The 24,472-nt window shown below is 43.4% G+C and overlaps 1 protein-coding gene across 1 annotated transcript in view; it reads right to left on the bottom strand.

Annotated features, from left to right (window-relative positions):
- Window positions 1-24,472, bottom strand: part of LOC146059944 (amine oxidase [flavin-containing] A-like) — a 94,642-nt gene that overhangs the window by 57,779 nt on the left and 12,391 nt on the right. Inside the window, exons 2-4 of the mRNA XM_083172662.1 lie at window positions 17,196-17,290; window positions 15,740-15,877; window positions 4,860-4,964 (exon numbers count right to left, since the gene is read on the bottom strand). Of these exons, the coding sequence (XP_083028788.1) occupies window positions 4,860-4,964; window positions 15,740-15,877; window positions 17,196-17,290 (338 nt within the window). The remainder of the gene's footprint in view (window positions 1-4,859; window positions 4,965-15,739; window positions 15,878-17,195; window positions 17,291-24,472) is intronic.

Genomic DNA, 24,472 nt, shown 5'->3' with positions numbered 1-24,472 from the left:
ATGAAACAACAGCCTTACTTTGCATTGCAGCATGGCATCTCCTTATCATGTCCTACTTATAATCCATATTAGTTTGCCAATAAAATAAATGATCTTATATTTTCTGTGAAATTGTATTATAGTTGTAATCATTGCAGTATACATTCACTTGTACATTAAGGGTGTATTCAATTTGTGTTGATATTTCGGACAGTCTGAAATATCAGCACACAACTATTCAATGCGGACGTTTTCATTTAAAAAGTAAATCTGCACTGCCAAAAATGGCCACTAGATTGTCGAATCTGCAGCCATTTTTAACAATCTGCGGCTGTTTTCACCAATCCACCGGTTTTCTGACTGTCGGCCGTCGAATTGGCCGATATTTCCAAAAGATTTTATACATTCGGAAAAAATATTAATTACCTCCCTAAAGCTCTTAACCCTTTCAATTCCAACTTTCCAAGTTTCAAGTTTAGCCAGGCTCAACAGCCCTAGCGCTAGTAGCAGATCCAATGGGGAACTACTTTAAAATAAGAACATGTAAGCATGTTAATGTACAGCATTCAATATACCATAGGATGTATATACAGTAATATATTTGGATCACTGTAAATCACACTGAGATTCATTTTAATTAAAGACACACATATAGCCATACATCCATCCCAATATACTGAATACCAATATACATCTCTATAACAATCCACATTCTTTGAGATGGTCATATGAAATGGTACCCCACTACTCTCTGACAACAGCTCACAGTACAGGGGAGGCAGGACAAAGTAGGAAAGTGAAGCAGTGTTAGCATGTATAAGAATGTGCCCTGAGGTAAATCCATATTGCTTGTAGTATGAAGAGGGACAGCCTGTAGCTTATTTGTATACATGAAATAATGTATTCATTCTTGACTAATATTACTTGTAGCATGAACTGTGAGTAGCAGAGGATATTACAGTGTGGCAGGAACCTGTCCAATGCACACTTTACATTTTAAATGTTAGTAGGACAGAAAAAAACTGGATATATTGCCCTTGTGATACAACCAATACAGAACAATAAAAAAATATCAAGTAAAAACAAAGCTTTATTAATGACACGTTAGCTTTATTAATGACACGTTAGTAATAATCATATTTTTACTGTATATATTTTAAAATGTCCTCTATGTTTGCAGAAATGCATCCAACATTACAAAGAAAGGAGAAAATGACAATGCAAAAACAAAAGATTTGGCGGTACTTATGTATTATCTGGGCTCCCATGTTAAATGCACTCCATTTTTTCATACCCCTACTATCCAACTACGCATGGAGTTGATTTTATATAGTGTGGCGAGCGCAGCGAGCCACCGTGCCCGAAGCGTGGTGAGCGCAGCGAGCCCCGCGAGGGGACGCGGTCTCATAAGAAAAACGGGAGCCCAGATATTACATAAGTACCGATTTGGCTAATGTATCGTGCGCTAAATTAGCAGCCCCAAAACCACATCCAAAAGAACCACTCCAAAAAGACAGTTAAATACAATACCAGATGGGATTTGGCAGATGTTCAGGGCGCTTACAAGTAACTCAAGTTGGGACCCAAAAAAGAGAAAAAGAAGGACCGCAATGGTGTGATATCGTTTCAACAATGCAGAAATTTCAAATGATACTAAAGTTGACTGGTACCAAGTATTTTGGTCTACATGTGGGGTAGACAATAATGCATGAAGGGAGGGACAAATGCTTGTCACAATGGAACCAAGGACTCCTCTCACTCTCCTTATATGTGAATACCGTATTTCTCAAACGGATAAGAGAAAAAACATCATGGTGCAATAAAAACATACTTTTAATTACACACAAGTAAAAACAAGATACAATGTGGGGGAAACTTTGAAAGGGATCGGACGGCTTTCTCACCTCACATCCAGTATGGCCTGCTTTGGAATAACATCTTGTGCACATGTGTCTACAATTACATGGACATATTAGAATGGTGAGAGTCTCAAGATCCCCCACATAGGGCCGTATTCAATGAATCTAAATCGCAACGTGCAGCGAATCCTGTTTAAGATTCGCTGCACATTCGCCGTGTTCCGGAGGGCTGGAGCCCTCACTGCCAGCCCTCGCTGACACAGTATTCAATGAGGCAGGGGCTTGCTGCCCCTGATGGCGAATGTGAACCCCTGCGGCAGACGCCGCAAGGAGCCGGTGGATGATGGCAGGCAGGGAGATGGAAGTCTCCCTGCCTGCCCCAGAACGTCCCCAAGCTGCCCCCGGGAGAGCCAGCAGGGGACCTGGTATTCACTGCTCTCGATCGTGCATATGTAATGATCGGGAGCAGTGAATATATGAATATGTAATGAGCGGCTCTCGGCTCCCGGCCCCCTGCTGGCTGCTATGTGTAAAAAAAATTTTTTTTTATTAAATATATATTCATGTGCTGTAAGCACATGAATAAAAATAGCATGCCCCTTCACAGAATAAAATTCCTGATTTTTTTACACCAAATTTAAAAAAACAACAACATTATTTTAAAAGTTCACATTCCACTTCACCATGAAAATATGGCGATTTCTACACGGTGACACACGGCGAAAATCACTTAGAAAGCAATTTGCCATCTTCTCATTGAATACACTCACGGCGAATCACATTGAAAAACCCATTGAAAACCCACAGCGAGTTGCCGAGAGTATCAGACGGTGAATTGTCCCTCATTCACTGTTCACCGTCGTCGAAAAGTGCACGTTGAATAGGGTGATTCACTTTCTGACACAAAAAATCACCTTCCAAAGTGAAAATAGCACAAATTCGCCATGAAACATGGCGAATTGGCCTCATTGAATACTGCCCATTGTATCTTGTTTTTACTTGTGTGTAATTAAAAGTATGTTTTTATTGCACCATGATGTTTTTTCTCTTATCCGTTTGAGAAATATTTGCATTTAAGGAGAGTGAGAGGAGTCCTTAGTTCCATAGTGACAAGCATTTGTCCCTCCCTTCATGCATTATTGTCTACCCCACATGTAGACCAAAATACTTGGTACGAGTCAACTTTAGTATCATTTGAAATTTCTTCATTGTTGAAACGACATCACACCATTGTGGTCCTTCTTCTTTTTCTCTTTTTTTGGGTCCCAACTTGAGTTACTTGTAAGTGCCCTGAACATCTGCCAAATCCCGTCTGGTATTGAAAGGAGAAAATGAGACTGAAACAAAGTGTAACACTGCTAAATTGCTGAGAGGTATCGGATACAGGAGAATTCTGCCCATGTATGGATTGCACTAGTGAGCCAGACCCCTGATAAGTAACATAAGCATTTAGGCAGTAATAATTTTCTTCCTCTTAACAAAATATGGAGCAGTCACTGTACTATAAAATTATATATATAACCAACCAAACCCCTTCTTTTCCGCGCTAAATTTTGAGAGCTTATTAGTTTGCTGCCTGTTTCCACAATACCCCTGTTGGCTGAGGGGAATTAGAAAAGATACGAGAACAAGTGTGGAATGGCGCACTTCTCAACTTTAGTCCATAATATATTAAACAATGTCCATAACTTGGTGTTATGCTCTTTATTAAAAGTCTTTTTAGACAAAACGTGCCGTTTTTACCCACGCGTTTCGCCCAACAAGGGGCTTCCTCAGGGGTATCAGCTTTATAGAATAACGTTGTGGTAAAATTACAAACAGGGTGGAAAGTGTGTGTGATTCTTTCCTCTAAGCCGAAAGAGAAGGGCACCCAGCCTATGCTACTGTCTCAATCGGTTGATAACTGGCCCGAAATGGCCCCGCCTCTGGTAGTAAGAGTTGTTTTGGGGTAATAAATGCGGGTATTCAAGTGGATCGCCCATACAATTGGTCACCTGGATAAGTGTTCACTTGTCTGGCTCAGACAAGTGAACATATTAATTTTACCACAACGTTATTCTATAAAGCCGATACCCCTGAGGAAGCCCCTTGTTGGGCGAAACGCGTCGGGTAAAAACAGCACGTTTTGTTTTGGGAGTATCAGGAAAACGGCAGGCGTGCCCAGGCATTGAAAGAAAGGGTGTGTGATGTCAGCTCCAGCCTCGATCCTGATGTTTCTATTGCGCCGGCTGAGTATGTCCTGGGCTACGTATAGACTGCAGATTGTGGGAAAATCATCCAATGGTGAGTGAGTTACGAATGGTATTGCAGGTGATCGGAGGCCTGTAATATTTTGGCAGGCCTTTTGCAGTCTTGGACAGGGTGGGATTTTACTCAGACTGGACAGTGGCTATTTAATTGCAGGGCGCTGCTAAATCGCAACTGCAGTGGCAAGCTCTGAATTGATACATGTGGCGGTGCTCTATAACTGCATTAGCTGGTATGCAAGCCTTCCTGGAAAACTTGTCTGAGGCACATGTTGGACCTGATTTCCCTTGAAATTCCCTGGTAGATCCCCGGGAGGGCTTCCATCCGATTTGGCACTCAATGTGCCATTTTTACATGTGAATTATGGCATGTAAAAGGACTCCTGGGAGCTGCTGGGGGAGTACAAGGGAAATAAGATGCAATACATCATAGGTGCTAAAATGCACCCGCGATGTGCCCTGATGGGTGCATGCATGATATATATCTTATGTGCAAACGTCCGGCCTCCAACCTCGAACCAATGCGCAGGGGACAGCACATCAGATGTGATATCAAACACATGCGATTTGGCCACTTTTCAGCCGATATCTCGGCCTGATCCCTCGGAATTGGGTTAAAAGTAGCTAAATCACACTAGTATATGGGAATCTTAAGAGTGTACAATAAGGAAAAACACAGCTGGTTTTGACAAAAAGAGTAATACAGTTATTGTGCGATATCGCTACACTGAACACATTCACAAAAATGGATATAATGGATTGCAAGAAAATGTACCTCTTCTCCCCATTCATCTATCGTCCGCCATAGATTGTTAAAATCCAACATCACCAATGGGTTCCATGAGAGAGGGAATGCCCCATAAAATGCGTTGGTTCTTCCCTTGAAAAAAATATTGAGATGAAGAGACATGGTCATAATTAGTATAATTTATTATGGAACTGGACCACGGTACATTTTCTAAAAAAGAATAAAGCATGTAAAAATCAGCCACTAGACAAGCTTAACTGAGTAACATATACTCTATTTATGGTAACGCATACCATTTACTACTTCAGCAATGGCTTTATTCTGCCACAAACTTTATCAAATGTTCCCAATTGCACTTTTGGGAGAGGGGTACATACTGTAGATAAGTACTGCATGCTCATTTGCACGGAAGTCAATACATGTGGCCTTCAGTTACAACTGACCTCATCTTAGAGCAGAAGAGGATCCTACCACAAGTTGCCTTGCATGTGAAGTCTGAGTGCAGGCAATATAATGGAACACTACATGGTGAGCACAGAAATGATTCATATTACAAACACTTCTACTGTGTTCAGGGCATGGTTAATAGGATATAGCTGCTATTACTCAAATACTGGGCATAAAAGTGCTAAAGGAGCAGAGTTTGGTGAGTAAAACTGGGGTAATGAGACGTGAAAATGGCTCTTACCCTGGTTATTCAACCAGGGCAGGGGAGGCTGGCCACTGAGCAGGTGCCTCCCGTCCAACGCTGACAGCCCTTCCCTTGCCTGCCCGCAGAAGACCCCTCCCCCTGCCATAATTTGGAGGGGAGGAAACAAGGACCATCATGGCCACACTTTTGGCCACAGGGGTTTTCTCGTACTGACCCAGGAGAAACCTTGTAAAAAAGCAAACCTTATTTGTGACCCTGGTAATCTAGCAACCCCAAATAATATATAGCAAAAGTTATTTTGATAGATAGATAACCTAGGGCCTTATTCTAGTTCACTATTTCTGCCAAAATCCTTCTTAGATGGACAAAACCATGTGCACTGCAGGGGGGGGGGGGGGGGGGGGGGGGCAGATGTAAAATGTGCAGAAAGAATTAGATTTGGGTGAGTTATTTTATTTCTGTGCAGGCTAAATACTGGCTGCTTTATTTTTACACTGCAATAAGGATCTCACTTTGAAGTGAAACCCCACCCAAATCTAATTCTCTCTGCCCCACATGCAGTGCACATGGATTTGTCCATCTAAGAATGATTTTGTCAGAAAGAGTGAAATAGAATAACCCCCCCCCCCCCCCCCCCTAGTGTTCATTCTAGCTCCAGCCATATTTGGAAACCCATGCAGTTCCTCTTCCCTGCCTGGTGTGTCGCTGTCCACTGTGGTATTTCTAGCACAGATCTAGTTTGCATATCAGTGCTGATATACAGACCACACTGTGCTAGAAGCACTACAGCAGACAGCGACACCCCAGACAGGGAAGAGGAACTGCATGGGGTTTTCAAACATGAGGGGTGATCGAATGAACATTATAACCAATAATAAGTATTATAAAAGTACACACTGTTGTTTCTTCTGCATATTTGAAAGTGTTACTTATTACTGAATACTAAAATGTAACCACTCAAGATAAAATAGAATAGCCAGGAGGAATCCACTGTCTACGTGACAAAGCTGACCTACAACAGTGCATAGATCATAAACTGCGTCCCTTCGCTTGTTGTTTCCATAAAAGTGTTGGCTGTATATTGAAGCCATTAATCACTATATCTTGGAAAACATGCAATGAACTATAATACTTCAAATAGCAATCTTTTCTTTGTTATCTTCTCAGAAAGAACTCTAGAGGAAAGGTTATGAAAGGAAAAGAATATAAAAAATGATCTTTTCAACCTTCCTATAAAACAGATTGCACTTCAATAAAACAATAAAAGATGGAAACATATCTGTATTTTGTTTCTAAATGAAAACCACAGATTAAAATAGCAAATAAAATGAACAATTAAGGTTTTTCATACAAAAGTAAATTTATTTATTTTTAAAAAAGTGTGTGTGAATGGATTTGCACACACATTTAAAACCCAGGGGCGTATTATAACAAGGGGCGTATTATACCCAGGGGTGTATTATGAGAGGAAGAGGCCTGTGTGCAATTTTCATCTGGGCCCCCACCTCTCTAGCCAACAGCAAAGAAACTATGGCCACTAGGTTCAAAGTTGACGCAGAGGTCAAGACAAGAAGCTGACCAGTGATTGCAGCGGGGTCGGTGATCAGTGGCGTAACTACTGTAAGGCAGCACCAGCTGGCGCTTGGGGGAGCAAGTGTCAGCAGGGTCTGTGTGGGCGCCGGCACCTGCTTGACGCGGGGGCAGGGGGGAGCAAAATTTATAGTTACGCCACTGTCGGTGATACCTTGTGCCTCTGGAGAGGGGGCGTGGCCTCAAGGAAAGACCCCATTTATATCACTCCATGGGTGTATCCAGCATCACTGAAGATACTGGGTTGTCTCCAGAGACTCTCCCTGCACTGACAGCTCCTTCTCACTGACAAGAGCAGGGTGCTGCAGGCTAATGTCACACGGAAGCACTCAGCACTCACTGTGGAGAAGCCAGCATTTTGGTGTCACCCCCCTTGTGACGCCTCTGCATCTAACTAGGACACTCAAGGTCCAATCAGTGGTAACTGGAAGATGAAACAAAAGCAAAAAAAAGTACCCAGATCTTTGTAGTGCCACAAGGAGGATCTAGGGTCGCTCGGGCATGCCGGCACTACAGATGAATGCGGCTATCTACGTATATATATGTATTTGCTTTTATCATGTAGCCTAACAGTAGATAATTACATGGCCTAGAGTGGGTACTGCAGTGTAGGGACCTCCAGTATCCGAGATGCCATGAAGTGGCCTCGAGGCTTACAATATCTTTGCAAATATATGTAACTAAAGGGGTGTACACACGGTGCGATTTATTAGGAACGGATCCACAGGTTTTTAGCGATGGTGATGCACGGTCAAGTGCGTCTCTATCGCCAGACTAGATCTTGACTGCATGCCGTCAAAATCTTGTTAAATCTGTGTGGACCAGAGAACACTGGTCCACACAGATCGCTCAGCACACATCTCGGTTACATCGTATATATGTGTCATTGAAGTATGCTGAGCAATCTGTGTTGCCCTGTGTGTTACCACAGATAACCACAGCTGATTACACAGGTCACTTTTATTGCGGAAGCTGACCCCTGTAATTGAATGTACAATAAAAACATTTGTGTGCATGTAATCATCATTATATGTGTAAGGCGAATTAGAGTTATAACAACTCACGATATTGATAATCTATTTCAATAAAATGATCACGTTCTCTAAGCTACTAATACATGAATTATTGTATTTTAAACCCCAGAGAAGCACGCCCTTATATAAAGAAACCGTGACTACACTGTCAAAAATGTATAAACATCTGTAAGAGCACACGGTTTCCCGCGACTAGGGGTTAATCTGTATCACCAGGGGATATCCAGCGGACATTTGAGTTTAAAAAAAGCTTTAAAATCTATGTGACGTTTACTCTCATTGTCCTTCACTAAAGACTCTATATAATAAGAATTCTGGCTGCCTTTGACAGCACTTCCCACTGCCTCATGATATAAAGCTGCAACATTTGTAACGCCTTGTTTTGATTCCAACACAAGGAGACACTGTAACAAGACAGACAAGTTATGCTGCTTTCAGACCGCATAACTGGCTTTGACCCTGTATTTGGAAACGTTTCCAAAAACGGGTCTGCCAGATAAAACCCCTTTCACACCGCAGCACTTAAACGGTATATTACCGTTTAAGTGCCGATTTTTTGACACTGGCAGACCCGTTTTTGGAAACTTTCCAAATACAGGGTCAAAGCCAGTGCAGCCTTCAGCCCTCTCCTCCGTGCAGCTCCCCCCCCCCCCTCGCGTGTCGACCGAGAGCATGTCGACGCCCCCCCGCGCATGTCGACGCCCCCCGCGCATGTCGACGCCCCCCCCACGTGTCGGCGCCCCCCCCCCCCCACCCCCCCCGTGTCGACTTACCCCGTGCCGGTACCTCCGTTGTGGACTGCAGCTCAGTATGCTCGGAAAGCACTTATGAAAAAAGTGTCTTCCAGAAAATGGCTGCCCCATAGGAAACCCTGTTTAAAAAAACTGTCTTCCGTATGGGGGGCAGCCATTTTCTGAAAGACACTTTTTTCATAAGTGCTTTCCGAGCATACTGAGCTGCAGTGCCGGGAACCACAACGGAGATACCGGCACGGGGTAAGTCGACACGGGGGGGGCGCCGACACGCGCGGGGGGGTCGACACGCGGGGGGGCCGTCGACACGCGCGGGGGGCGTCGACACGCGCGCGGGGGGTGTCGACACGCGCGGGGGGGGGGGGGGGCTCCAGTGCTGTGAATACTTAATGAGCGCTCATTAAGTATTCACTGTGCTGAATTTAGGACCCAGCTCATTGGCTGGGTCCTAAATACCGTTTCTGAGCCGATTTTTGCGCTAAAATACCGGTTCAGAAACGGGTAGGACCCTGCATTTTAACCGGTTAGAAAAAACGGCATTTTCTAACCGGTTAAGTGGGACTGGACCTTTCAGACCGCACACATTACCGTTTTAAAACGGTAAAAAAACGGCAATTTACCGTTTTAAAAGTGCGGTCTGAAAGGGGCATAAGCTTCTTCTTAGCCATAAAGAGATAGTCTTGTTTCTAATAATAAGAGGTTTAGTGTATGTATGAGAGATCCTCACCCCTTGCTTTAAATCAGATTAGAATCCACAGATATTTGTGAATCCATTTGCTATACAAATAAAGCACCTTAAGAGGTGATTATATCAACATTCAATGGTGAACAGTATTTTCTCCCTAGAATATCTCTTTAGTATAGCCGATACACAATAAAGACACCAAGATACACATTGGATTCAACAAGTTAATACATAGTGTCTGTGTTAACAACCTGACCACTCATAACTTACTCAATGGGGCAGATGTATTAAGCTTTTACAAGAGATAAATCCAAGGGTGATAAGGAGAGATAAATGTCCAGCCAATCACCTGCTAACTGTCATGTTACAGGCTGTGTTTGAAAAAAAAGTCAGTAAGGAGCTGATTGGCTGGACCTTTATCTCTCCTTATCACCCTTGCATTTATCTCTAGTTAAGGCTTAATACATCTGCCCCATTATACAGTGCGTTGTCAGTAAGCCACCATATTTTTTAACACACCTTATTCCTTCCCTGTCTTCACTTATCACTGTTGCATGTGTTTTGTCATATTTCACTTGTTTTTTAACTTTAATGATAATAATAAAAGTTATATTTTATATTGACTATATTTGATCCTCTTTTTCAAAGAGAAAGATCAATCAATCCCGACATGTTAACAAAAATCTGCGGATGATATGTGACCCTCAGTCAGAGATAAGGTACTTATGTATTAGCAGGGCGCCAATTACGTAGTTTGCGTAGTGGTGTATTGAGAATACCAATACACCACTATGCTGGCTACGTAAATTACATAACTGGAGCTGTGCTAATACATAAAAGATCATATCCCCACTATCCAAGTCATACCTCCAGTGTCCACGTGGGCGTGGAGTTAATTGTAGAAAGTGTGGTGAGCGCAGCGAGCCATCGTGCCCGAAGCGTGGCGAGCGCATCGAGCCCCGCGAGGGGGTGCGTCCCCCGAAAACAGGGGTTTTACTCATTTTTCCCTTAGTATATCCCGCCCTAAACTGTTCCTTGGACTACCAACAGTATATATTTCCAAGCTCTCTTTTAGAGATAAACGGTAGCCTGGAAATTCACTACAAGCAACAGTTACATTTTACTAACTCTATGTCTTGACAATTGTCATTTAAATTCTGTAGGCCCCTTTAAAATCTATATTTGAGATCCAGCATTAGCTCCAGTCAAGTCTCTGATGCCTCCAGCAAGTACTAAAATTTATATATAGTGGTTTATACTGTGAAAATGTGTTTTTGTTTAAAAAAATGCGTCTACGATCAGTATTAAAACACCAAAGGAAATGAGCACTTCCACCATTTGTATTTAAACTGATTATAAACTAAAAACCTTGTCTGTATACACAATGCATGGACCAGCAGATAAGAAGGGATTACTAGATGATTAATTAACTTTCCAGTCCTGTAAAAGCATTTGTATTTTTAAATCATAGAATACTACTAATTTCTTGAGTCTAATAAAGTCTCAAAACACTTGAACGATTATTTTGCCAATTGGCCGATTTCCGATAAATCGGCCGATATATCAACACTCAATGGTGAACAGTATTTTCTCCCTAGAATACAGGCGATTATGTAATACATTTATTTGATTCAGCACCACATACCCTCTTGAGTATAGCCGATACACAATAAAGACACCAAGATACACATTGGTTTCAACAATTTAATACATACTGTAGTGTATGTTAACAACCTGACCACTCATAACTTATTCATTATACAGTGCGTTGTCAGTAAGCCACCGTATTTTTTAACACCCCTTATTCCTTCCCTGTCTTCACTTATCACACGTATTTCGCTTGTTTTTTTAACTTAAATGATAATAATAAAAGTTATATTTTATATTGACTATATTTGATCCTCTTTTTCAAAGAGAAAGATCAATCAATCCCGACATGTTAACAAAAATCTGCGGATGAACTGTGACCCTCAGTCAGAGATAAGGTACTTATGTATTAGCAGGGCGCCCATTACGTAGTTTGCGTAGTGGTGTATTGAGAATATGTAAACTACGTTACCTATGCAAGTTACGTAACTGGAGCTGTGCTAATACATAAAAGATCAAATCCCCACTATCCAAGTCATACCCCCCAGTGTCCACGTGGGTGTGGAGTTAATTGTAGAAAGTGTGGCGAGCGCAGCGCCCGAAGCATGGTGAGCACAGCGAGCCCCGAGAGGGGACGTGTCCCCCGAAAACAGGGGTTTTACGCATTTTTTCCTTAGTATATCCCTTAGTTGGGCGCCCACTAAGTTTGCTTAGTTTTTACGCATCTGCTCGGCACGCTTCGGGGCTCGGTGGCTCGCTGCACTCGCCACACTATATAAAATCAACTCCATGCCGACATGGATAGTGGGGGTATAAGCGTACTTACTATAGTGGGCGCCCAACTAACATATAAGTACCAAATTTATATATAGTGGTTTATACTGTGAAAATGTGTTTTTGTTTAAAAAAAAAAAAAAAGCATCTACTGTACTTTCAGTATTAAAACACCAAAGGAAATGAGCACTTCCACCATTTGTATTTAAACTGATTATAAACTAAAAACCTTGTCTGTATACACAATGCATGGACCAGCAGATAAGAAGGGATTACTAGATGATTAATTAACTTTCCAGTCCTGTAAAAGCATTTGTATGTTTAAATCATAGAATACTACAAATTTCTTCAGTCTAATAAAGTCTTAATGGTGTGTACACACTTGTACAATGTGCATGAGATTTTGACTATATAGTCAAAATCTCATCTGGATCTCATGCAGATCACACAGGCTTTAACCCTTGCGATCCCGATGTGCACTCCCGTATCGCAGCCAGAAAGTCTAGGCTGCATAGACTATATAGTGCAGATCTGTACTATGTAGTCTAAATTGTATGCAGATAGTCTAAATTGTAATATAGTCATGATTGTACTAGTGTGTACACACCGTAAAGGTGCCCACACACTAGAAAGATCTGTGATCGTAAGATGTGCGCATAAATTAGCCTTGAAATCTTTTTTCCGTCCTGGACAAAAGATTTCAGGCAAGCGCACAACTTTACCAAAGCCCGAAGTGTGGTGAAGCCACCACGCTTCGGGCTCGGTGGCTCGCTGCGCTCACCACACATGCCTTGCGATGCGATGCCAGGCATGCAATAAAATCGGGCGCCCAGATATTACACAAGTACCAAAGATTTTTCTTAAAATCCCTTGTGCGTTCCTATAGATCTTTTGTTAAATCTTCTGATCTTTTGTGCAGCACGTAAGATCAGAAGATTCAGCTAAAGATCTATGGGCATCCACGACAAAAGATTTCAAGGCTAGTTTATGCGCACATCTTAAGATTACAGATCTTTCTAGTTTGTGGGCACCTTTAGGTTGAATAAAGCTTTCTATGGTCTATGATATTAGCTAGAAAAAAAGAAAAAAAAAACACACTTGAAAGCAACATAGTTTCTAGGCCTAAATAGAGTAGGAGGAATTTGGTGCGTGTGAGTGTATTAATTGATCATTTTATTTATACCCTCTAATTTAATAATTTTCTAAAATTTTTGTTTCCTAGCATGGCGCCAACTTTCTGTATGTACGGTACCGTACTGAAATCGCATTGCATGCCACGATATATTGACTTCCGATGCGATTTCAGTACCACTCCCATTCCCGCTCACCGTCTCCTGCTCCCTGGCCCACTGTTAATCCCACCCCCTGTCACATCCTCACAGAAATCACTCTGAGGTGATTTTATGAGAGGAGTGGAAGTGTATTTGTGAGCTGGTGAATTATAGTTGGTGAATTTTTCATTTTTCCTGAAATGGCTGCTTCGCTGAATTTGTTTTCATTGCCGCAGACGGAGGCAGAGTCAATTGTTTTTTTTTTCAGTGCCATCATCTACTACCGGTGGCGGCGAATTGCGCCAATGGACACATTATGCAGCTAAGTGTGAAGGAAGGTATGTGGCGGTGCCATGTTAAGGTTTGTCGCCTAAAGGTGAGCCTTAGAGCAGCACACTTTTTCCCTGGATGCCGCTTACCCTCTCTCACCTTGGTGAGGTTCATATACTCTTGGGCACAGGAGCTGACATTGATAGAGTACTATTGTACTATAAAGGAAAAGGGGATATGGGGATAAACCAGTGCACTGGTGTTTTAAGTTTATAGAGAGTAAGGTGTAGTATGTTCGAATCCACAGTATGGTCAGGATACAAATACAAGTGAAAAAACTTGTTTTAATTAGAGATGTGGAGGTGCTCCCTAGAGAGTGAACATAGGGTATTTTAAAGAGAAGAGGGAAAAAGACTCTCTTTTTGTCGGGGCACTCTTTATACAAAAATTTGTGGAATTGTGAGAAAAAGTTTGTAGAATAATAGTATTTAGAGCGCATCCTCTGTAAATTATATCAGAGGGACCTTATCCCATAGATATTCAGAAACTCTGGGGTAATAAGTATAAAAAATACTTTTTTTCACAATCTCTTTATGTTACTTGTTTGTGTGTCCATGTCTAGTGTTCATTTTAAAGATATTCTAATTAAAAGTTAAATCTTATTAAATCTTCATTACACATCAGGGAAATTCCCTGAACATACCAAAAATGTGTTACTAAACCTTACAACCCTTGCATATTTGAGGACCCCCTGTGTCACCTTAAATACTATTATTCTACAAACTTTTTCTCACAATTCCACAAATTTTTGTATAAAGAGTGCCCCGACAAAAAGAGAGTCTTTTTCCCTCTTCTCTTTAAAATTGATAGAGTACTGTCAGCAACAGCTGGATATGTCCAAGAAAACAGCTGTACTGTACAATAAGAGCATGCGGGAGGCTTGCTTGATGGACCTCATGGCGCAGCCTCAGCACCATATCGGTGGGCCATAGTGGAGGTGGACGAAAGCTTATTCGTGAGGAGAAAAGCAATGTAGGCTGGATGTTACCCCGGCAGTGGGTTTTTGGGGGGTTATGCAGGGAAACAGGGCAGTGTTTCCTGATGATGGTGACCAACCGCTATGCCAGCACATTGATGACGGCTATCATCGACAACGTAGAGCCTGGATCTACAATATACACAGACTGCTGGAGTGCATATAGCACAGATCAGCTCCAATTGTCAGGATATGAGCACGCCCAGGTGAACCACCGGTACAATTTCATCGACCCATCAACAGGGGTCCATACACAGGACATTGAAAGAATGTGGGGCGCATGTAAAGGGCGCAATAAACACCATCGGGGCACCGCAAGGCACATGCTACAATCATACCTTGAGGAGTTTATGTGGTGGAAAACATTGGGTGGGGATAACCCTTTTCATCGTATCCTGCACGCCCTCACACTTCTCCCTAAGGACAATTAAATTATTTGTTCACTGATTACATATTCTGAAATAATCTTTATTGTTTGAAATGCATTAATTGTTTGTATTACCAGTTATTTTATGGTTTATGAGTTATTTAAGTAAATTATAGTTCTTAGTCTGCATTACTGTGTCAGTTGTATGATTTTGCAGGGGTGAATGTGTTCCTAAAACACCACCACTATCCACGCGTGGGCAGCGGAACGTATCCTCCAACCTTTTCATACCTCCACTATCCACGTTGGCGTGGAGTTGATTTTATATAGTGTGGCGAGCGCAGCGAGGGGAAGCGGATTACTTGACATGTATTCCGCGTCCGCTTGCCACGCTTCGGGCTTGGCGGCTCGCCACACTATATAAAATCAACTCCACACCAATGTGGATAGTAGGGGTATGAAAAGGTCAGAGGACGCGTTCCGCTGCCGCTCGCCACGCTTCGGGGTGGCGTTGATACTGGTGTTCACGCTTAACAATGGCATAGGTGCAGGTGCTTACAATTGTAAGAACCCATCTATGTACACATCACATGTCATACCATCACATCTAATTGTAAGCACCCATCGCATCTTGTGGCATGGGTGCTTGTACAATGAAATATCACATCGCATCGCATTTGGTACACTGAGATCAGATTTGATATTTCACTGTATAAGCACTCCTATGCACTTTATATGGACATCGCATCGCATGCTACTATAACGCGGCATACAATGTGATGCGATTTCACAACGGTTAATAGCCCAGTACGCGATATTGGTACTGGGCGCCGTGCTAGGAAACTACCAAATTTTTAAAATAAAATACAACCTTTATTTACTTACTTACCCTGACATGATGGATAGCACGTTGTGTTACATTCACTTTGTATGTTTTGATACCCAGTTCTTTTGCCACCCGTAAAATTCGATTTTGTGTTGGTCCAACGTATGCCCCACCAACATCCACGTACTGAACTTCTTTGTTCTGTGTAGAAAGGAGTATAAATAATAAAACAATAGCATATACATGTGCACATCTAAAAAGCACTGCTATCATTAGTTCTATGCGTTGAGGAGGTCTAACACTTGAGCACATGCAGCAATTAACTCTAGGCCGGATATTGATTTGTTCGCAAACCTGGTGGTTCACATACAAATTTGATGGTGGGGGTAGGGTGCACACATTTCAGTAACCAGATAACAGCATCATCTAGGTCATCGATGGCGAAATCCTTAGCGATGAAAAAATGTTTGGGTGTGGCTTGGTGATGTCACAACGTGGAAGTCAGAGACAGAACAGTCACTTACAGATAGCAGAATCACTGGCAGAAAAAGTGAATTATGGTATCTGGTTACGGAGATATATCTATACTGCTATAAAATGACACTTCTTTTAAACTTACTACGGTGTGCACACTGTCTTTCTTTTAAATGAATTCCAAGCAACTCCTGGGAAGAAGCAGCAAATCAAAGGAAGCTCCAAGTAGTGAAAGTGCTCCTAATTACTAACACAATGACCTTCGATCGATAGAGAATAAAGTAGACACATTGTTAATTAAGTGTAAGTCCAGGTAAGTGACCTAGCTTTTTAAGTAAATAAACTGGGTTAGCAAACTGGATTTGATGGAGGTAGTAAAGAATATCAGGAGGGGACCAGGCTGTCAGCTTTGAGGAGGGGCCTGTGCTTAGATTAGTGGTACCGCTCAGCCAGTTTGCATGTCTTCCAGCCCATTTGGTTAAGGAAATATTAATTTGTGATGCTGTTGCCACAGGTGTGCACTGCTTCTTCTCGCCAGCCTTTAAGCTCCTAATTTTAAATTTGATCAATAAATTTGTCTGTGACCTCTTGAAGTCCAATAATGTTGTCCGTGACATTATTCAAGGGGGGGGGGGGGGCAGGGGGAACAGGGCAAAAGCTAAGGTGATTGGAGTATAAAATACTTGGTGACTTATATAGGTTAACTCCTGTTATGGGGTGGTATTTTTGGCTGCTGTGCATGGCATCTGCATAAAAGCAAAATGGTGTGGTGAGTTTAGACCACAGATTCTCAAGATCAGTCATAGGGACCCCACACAGTGCATGTTTTGCAGGCCTCCTCACAGAATCAAGTGAAATAATTAGCTCCACTTGTGATCTTTTAAAATGTGTCAGTGAGTATTTAGTGCACCTGTGTATCTGTGAGGTGACCTGGAAAACGTGCCCCGTGGGGGGTCCCTGAGGACCGAGGTTGAGAACCACTTATTTAGAGGACTCAATGCCCAGAGGCATTACATCCTAAAAAAAAAATTATTTTACCACTTACTCTTATTGTATGAGTTCTTCCTCCAACCCTATCTCGTGCTTCCAACACCACAACATTTAACCCTGATTCCACCAACAATTTAGCAGCAGAAAGACCTAAAAGAGAATAGTAGTATTGTTAGTTCACTTTGTTATAATGTGTAATTATAATACTAGTTTGTTCTCCTTTTTAAAATATATTCTTTAACATCACATTGCATAATATTGGTAGGAATGCAGCATAAACAAAAATAAATGAAAAAAATACATTGCTAATTAGTATATGATTCAAACATAAAACAATGTTATATAGCTTGCAATTTGTGTCTCAATACAGATCAGCTTATGGAAGAATGCTGGGGGCACAAAGAACACCATACTAATTGGTCACATGACACTGACCGTTCTTTCAAGAAAAAAGGCTCTCCACTATAAATATGTGCTGAATACAAAAGAAGTATAATCCGTACTTGTGTATTTGCAGGGCACTCAATTTGCATACGTACGCAGGCGTAGTGAAATCGCATCGCATGGCATGGTTTTGTGCCATGCGATGCAATCTCACTAGTTAATATGGTACTTGTATATTAGCATGGCGCCCGTTACGCAGCTAGCGCAGCAGCGCTGTCAGAATCAGTGTAGTGTTCGCGCGGGCAGCGCAGTCAGTCAGAAGTAGCGTAGTGTTCCCGCTCCCTGTCAGATTCAGTCAAAGGTGAAGTGACTGCATAATGGCTACAGAACCTGTCACAATGTTCAACTTGCCACAGACAGAGGAGGAGGCAGTGTTTTTTTTCCAGCAGCACCATTTGCTGCCACTGACACAAACTTGTATTAATGGACACCCAATTAGGGTGGCCAATCCAGGGATCGGCGGGATCCGGCCTAAAAAACGCCGGAATTTGAATCCCGGGATTGGATCTTCCAATCCCGGGATTTCGGGATTATATGCGCATGCGCATATCTAATGCCGGGCAGCGTCTGAGCGAGTGCTCAGACGCTACCCAGGAGTTCCTGATCCCCAGACTGCAGTCTGGAGCGGGTATGGGCAGTCCGACCTGCGCAGCGTGACCTCTGACCATTACGCTGCGCAGGTCGGACTGCCCATACCCGCTCCAGAATCATCTCTGACCTGGACCGGACCTGGCAGCGTCAGCCGCCCGCCCTCCGGGCGGCGCTGCTGCTACCGCCGCTGACGCCTCCTGCTCCTGCCCTGTCTGCCCTGCTCCCGGCTGCCGGTGTGAGTAAATGAATGTGCGGGGCGGCTGTAGCGGGGGGGACTGGGCTTCTTTGTAGCATTTATTTTGCCTAAACTGATTAGAGATGCCAATCCCGGGATCCCGGGAATCCCGGGATTGAGTATTTTTCAATCCCGATTCCCGGGATTGAAAAAATGCCCCGGGATTGGCATCCCTACACCCAATGTGCTTAAATATGAAGGAGTGCAAGTGGCGCTGCCATATTAAGATGTGTCGTAAGAAGGTGAGCCTCCGTGCGGCACATTGGTTCCGGGTTGCCGTTTACCTTTCCTTACGCTGATACGGTTCATTTATTCATGGGCGAAGGAGCTCACAAGTATATGTTTCTGTGAGCGACAACTAAAGTTGTCGAATAAAACAACAGTGCTATACAATAACCTGATGGGGGAGGCTTGCACCGTGGACCTAATGTCACAGCCCCAACGCCGTATTGGCGGTCCAAAAAAAAAACAAAACGATGAAGTCGACGAAAGCCTCTTTGTACAGAGGAAAAGTCATGTGGGACTGTATGCTGCCTCAACAGTGGCTATTCGGAGGCATTTCCAGAGACACCGATGAGTGCTTTGTGACACCTGTACAAAGACGTGACGCCAGTACCCTGATGGCCGCCATCAACCAATACATTGAACCGGGCACGACTATCTACTCCGATTGCTTGCGTGGCATGCCTATAACACAGAGCAGCTGGAGCAGGCAGTGTACCACCATGCCCCGGTGAACCACCACTTTAATTTTGTAGATCCGGAGACTGGGATTCACACACAAAACATTGAGCGCCTTTGGGGATACTGTAGATGGCGCAACAAGCTTTAAAGAGGCACCGCACGCCAGAATCTCGACTCCTACCTACAGGAATTTATCTGGCTAAAGACTGTCGGCGCAGAGCGTATGCTTTATGCACTTTCTCTTCTCCCAAAGGCTGATGCAGAATCAGAAGAATGACTCTTATTATTTTCTTTGTTCTTCATTAATTGTTATTCTTGTAATATGTTAATTTGATATTTTCTTCTTTATTATTAAGTAAAGTCCAATTAACAGTTAACACATGTCGTCATACTGTCTCAGATGTATGATATGACAGGTGTGAATGTGTTCCTAAAACACCCCCACTATCCACGCCAGCCTGCCATGTTGGCGTGGAGTTGATCTTATAAACCGTGGAGAGCCCCACGAGGGGGCGCGGATTACTTTACATGTGTTTTGTGTCCGCTCGCCACTCTTCGGGCTCGATGACTCGCTGTACTGTAATATCAACTCCATGCAGACGTGGATAGTGTGGGTATGAAAAGGTCGGGAGGACGCATTCCGCGTGCGCTTAACACGCTTCGGGGTAACGTGAGTAGTGGGGGTGTCCTAAATCCCATTGCATCACATAGACGTGTACACGGGGGGTGTGGTGCTAAATCGCATCGCACGCAAAATCGCATGTGACGAGATGCAATCCGAGGTCAGGGTGCAGTGAATAGATTAACTAGTGAGATCGCATCACATCACATGGCACGAAAACGTGCCATGCGATGCAATGCAAATTCACTACGCAGAATAGCCCATTAAGCAAATAGCTTAGTGGGCGCCCTGCAAATACACAAGTACCATATAATCTATAAAAACACAAATGGAATCAAGATATTTCAACAGCTGAAGACACAAAACACATATGGCGGTATTCAATGCCACCAGCGAGAGGGTTTCTGCGGCGAGGGTGGCTTTTTTTCACCAAGGATCGCCTAAAACAAGCCACCTTCACCGTATTCTAAGTTCCAAGAGAATCCTCGCCATCCTCTGACAGCGAGGATTCCCCTGGACGGTAGCCCACTGCATATAGCCGCGACCACCACCATTTTTTCCTGGAAGGTGGAAACGGCAAGTGCAGGGGGTCAGTTGAATATTGACCAGCAAGCTGTGAGCTATCGGTACTGCTCGCCGTCACAGCGAATTGAATATACCCCATACAATTGAAGTAAAAAAATTTAAAAATGGACAGCAATAAAATATATCTGTACGTATATAAAATTCCAATAAATTCAGTGAAAATGAATGGCCAATGTATACAGTTGGTAGACTGAAGACTTGCAAATTTAATGTAATTGTGGCTGATTATAGGTTAAATATAATATCCTGTCTACTGCAGGCAATGGTGGGTTCTATGCAGGGCCTGATTAAGGGTTCCAACTGCCCTAGGCTAATACAGAAGTTGATGCCTTCCCCACCACCAATTTTTTCACTCATATTCAGCTAAAAATCTATGATGGGGTCAGCCACAGCTCTCACAGGGGGCCATATGTACTAAGCCATAAAAAGTGATAAAATGGAGAGTGCTAAACAACCAGCCAATCAGCTCCTACCTGTCATATTTCAAACCCAGCCTATGACATGACAGGTAGGAGCTGATTGGCTGGCTGTTTATCACTCTCCATTTAATCACTTTTCAAGCTTAGTACATCTGGCCCCCTCTCCAAGCGTCACTACCTCAGTGATGCTGGCAATCCCAGCAGACACAGCTGCTCCCACAGTTCCCAGGGGAGATCTCACAATACCTCGCTCTGCCCCAACTCCAGTGGCACCAGGAAGCGCTCCCATTCCAGTACAATCTATTACTATAATTGGGTGTGGGGAAGAAATCATTCGAATGTCGCCTACCATCGAATGATTTCTTCAGTGCTCCTCTATTGTGTTTCAGACCTGCGAGCGCCCTGTGCGGGAAGCAGGCGGAAAACTACCATGTGAATGCCCAGCAATCTCATGGGAATGCCCATCAAACGGCCCGCCGCCCCACACCCGGAATTCTGTGTGCGAGTGCTGTGGGAGCTCACACACAGCTTCTGCACATGCGTATAGAAACCTATGCACAGTCGCAAACAATCGGTCCCACGTGTGAATGCGCGAGGGACCGATTGAATTAGAATAACCCCCTTCTGTCTGGCTGATTTTTGCTCATAAGTACTCACTGATGATAGTGAACACTGAGTAAAATCCTAATGCTATTAAGAGCTGGGAGTGTAGCGAATGGAATAATATGTTGTATCCAGTTTCCACATTACATTAAATGTAAGCCAAACATCTTTTGGGAGATGTTTGGCTTTATTTTTACTTAGTTTAAAAGTGGACTCTTAATTTAGAGGTAAAAAAGGCATCGAATTCACCAAAACGTGGATCCACAGCAAATTTTCCCAGGTGAAAAATTGGCACAGAGATTGAATAAGGCGAAAACCCAGCACACACTGCTATGTGCTGGGGTGCAGTGTTGCGAGGGAGTAGCTTAAAATACTAATTTTTCTGTATTTTATGTTAAGGGCACATAGCCATGCCTCCCGAGAGTAGGCCATGCCTCCATAGAAAAAAAGCAGGGCCCTGGCAATATTTGGGTGGTGGATTGGTCCATATTTATAAGGTTCCAATTCTGAGCATACCCACGGACTGATGCATGCAAGATGAAGCAGTACTTGTTTCCTAGCACGGCGCCCCCGATTTTCATCGTAGAGCATCATTTACAATCGCATATAGCGGCAATATAGCGGAATGCGATGCATGCAATGCGATTTTTTATTGTACAAGCACCCAGATGGGTGCTTGCAATGTTAAATGCACCCCCATTGTCAACGCCACCCCCACTATCAATGCCAACCCGAAGCATGGCATGTGCAGCGAGCCAGCGAGGGGCGGCGGTATGCGTCGTCCGACCTTTTCATACCCCCAATATCCACGTCGGCGTGGAGTCGATTTTAGATAGTGTGGCGAGCGCAGCGAGCCACCGAGCCCCAAAGCGTGGCGAGCGGACACAGATTACTTTACATGTATTCTGTGTCCACTCGCCACGCTTCGGGCTCGTATTTCCCGTCCGCTCACCACACTATCTAAAATCAACTCCACGCCGACGTGGATAGTGGGGGTATGATAAGGTCGGAGGACGCGTGCCGCTACGCTCGCCACGCTTCCGGTTGGCATTGATAGCGGGGGTGGCGTTGACAATGGGGGTGCATTTAATATTGTAAGCACCCATCAGGGTGCTTGTACAATTAAAAATCGCATTTGCTGGCATGCAACGCTATGCGATATTACATTGTACAAGCACTCCTGTTCATTTAACGGGAATATCGCATCGCATCCCACACCACTAAGTACGGTATGCGATGGGCGCCGTGCTAGGAAACAAGTACGGATGAAGCTCTGTTTGGGCTTTTACTTTTGGAAAAACACAGCAGGACCCTCAAAAACATGGACTGGCCATCCCAAGCCACACGGTATGCAGTTCCTGGTCAACAATGTCTAGGTTGACAGTCACTAGGTCGACCACTAATGGGCGACAGTGACTAGGTCGGCACTTAATAATGGTCGACATACCATAGGTTGACACTGACAAAAGGACGACACAAGCCTAATGTGGACATGGACTTGGTCGACATAAATAAGTTGACGTTTAACTTTATTTTAAAATGTGTTTTTTTCATACTTTACAATCAAAGTGGGCATAGAGTGAGAATAGTGCCTGAAGCATGGCAAGCGCAGGGTGCCATGGGAGGGTACACAGTACACTTATAAGGTGTCCATGCTGACCCGACACGAAAACTCATGTCAACCATGCCCATGACAACCTAAAGCTTGTGTCGACCTTTGGTCATTGTTAACCTAGGGTATGTCAACCATTCTTAGGTGTCGACCTAGACATTGTCTACCATCTGTACAGTAACCAGCCTCACAGACACTGCACCCCTACTTGTTGTTCTGCAGCTGATGACAAACACTACATTGTCACATGTGGATGGAATTATCCTTTAATACTGTATCTAGCTAAATATTTGAGAAAAAGGCAAAACATAAGATTACTTTGATTGATTGTATGCTGCTCTGGTAAATAATATTATATCAATAAAACATTAGTAAAAGCAAATGCAACCCGTATTTAGGTAACCTGTTTCGGTGTAATATCTAAATGTAGAAATACTTCTCTGGTGGGATGATAAGATACATTATGCATATTTTAGCAGCGAGTAAAAAATGATTGCTTCAAATAAATATGTAAATGTTGCAACTGCAGAAAAAGTTTTGGTTTCCAGTAAATGGTTATTTAACGCAGACATTCCATCCAGTTCAATCCTCGGCCACTGAAAACATTCAACATGTGGCGCTGCTCAAATATTTGTTTTAAGTTCATTACAGAACTGTGAGAAACAAAACATTCTGGAGGCCAGTTAATGTAAACAATGAAGCTTTCTTTCTTTTTTCTTAATATAAAACTGCATTCAGCAGCACTTTTACAGGACAGTGCAAGAGTCCATGAAAGGCATTTCATGTAACCCCTCCCCCCAACAACGTATACAGTACCTCTGATAAGTCCCCCTGTGCGCTGGCACCGGTTGCAATCACCACATCACAGCCCGAGGCACATGGGTATTGCATGGTACTGCAAAATGCTGTGGAAGCCCTTTTGGTTCAGGGTGCTAGTAACTGCGTAATTCACTTTTTCAGGATTCAGTGAAACAGCTTCAGACCATCACACTTCCTCCCTTCATGTCCGGAAATTAGTGAAACACACAGAAGTTTATTTATACCACTTTCACACTGAAAAACCTGTGTCCAACCTAGGCTATACCCCTATTACACTGCTGCAAAAACCCGGGTTCTTGCCTCGTGGACCTGGGTCAGCATCGTTGTAAGCGGGGCACTGAAAAAAAGTGTAGCGGGGCAGTGTAAACGGGTAACGCAGGTCGATGCGACCTGGCCCATTCCCTGCAATGGAAAAGTGGTGCAGGGAGATACTCTAATCTCCCAGCGCTGTCCACAGGACCCACCCCCCGGTGAGATCAACTCCCCGGCATTATGCTGGGTTGGGAGGTGAGTCTAATAGGGGTCACAAGCAGGGTCTAAAATCCAAGGTGCGACACAGCTTGACGGTATAAAAGGAATATTATTAAACATGGTTTCAAGCCTTGTCACAGCTGCATTAACCATGTTCACACTGCAGACTGGACTCAGGTTATTGAAACATTGATGATGATGATGACTGATCTACTGCCACTTGGAGATTACACCATCTCCAATCGCA

Source organism: Crinia signifera, chromosome 2 (genome assembly GCF_055691185.1).
Source record: "Crinia signifera chromosome 2, ASM5569118v1, whole genome shotgun sequence".
NCBI lineage: Eukaryota > Metazoa > Chordata > Amphibia > Anura > Myobatrachidae > Crinia > Crinia signifera.
Note: the sequence above shows the minus strand (reverse complement) of the source record. Positions and strands in the feature narration are given on the sequence as shown.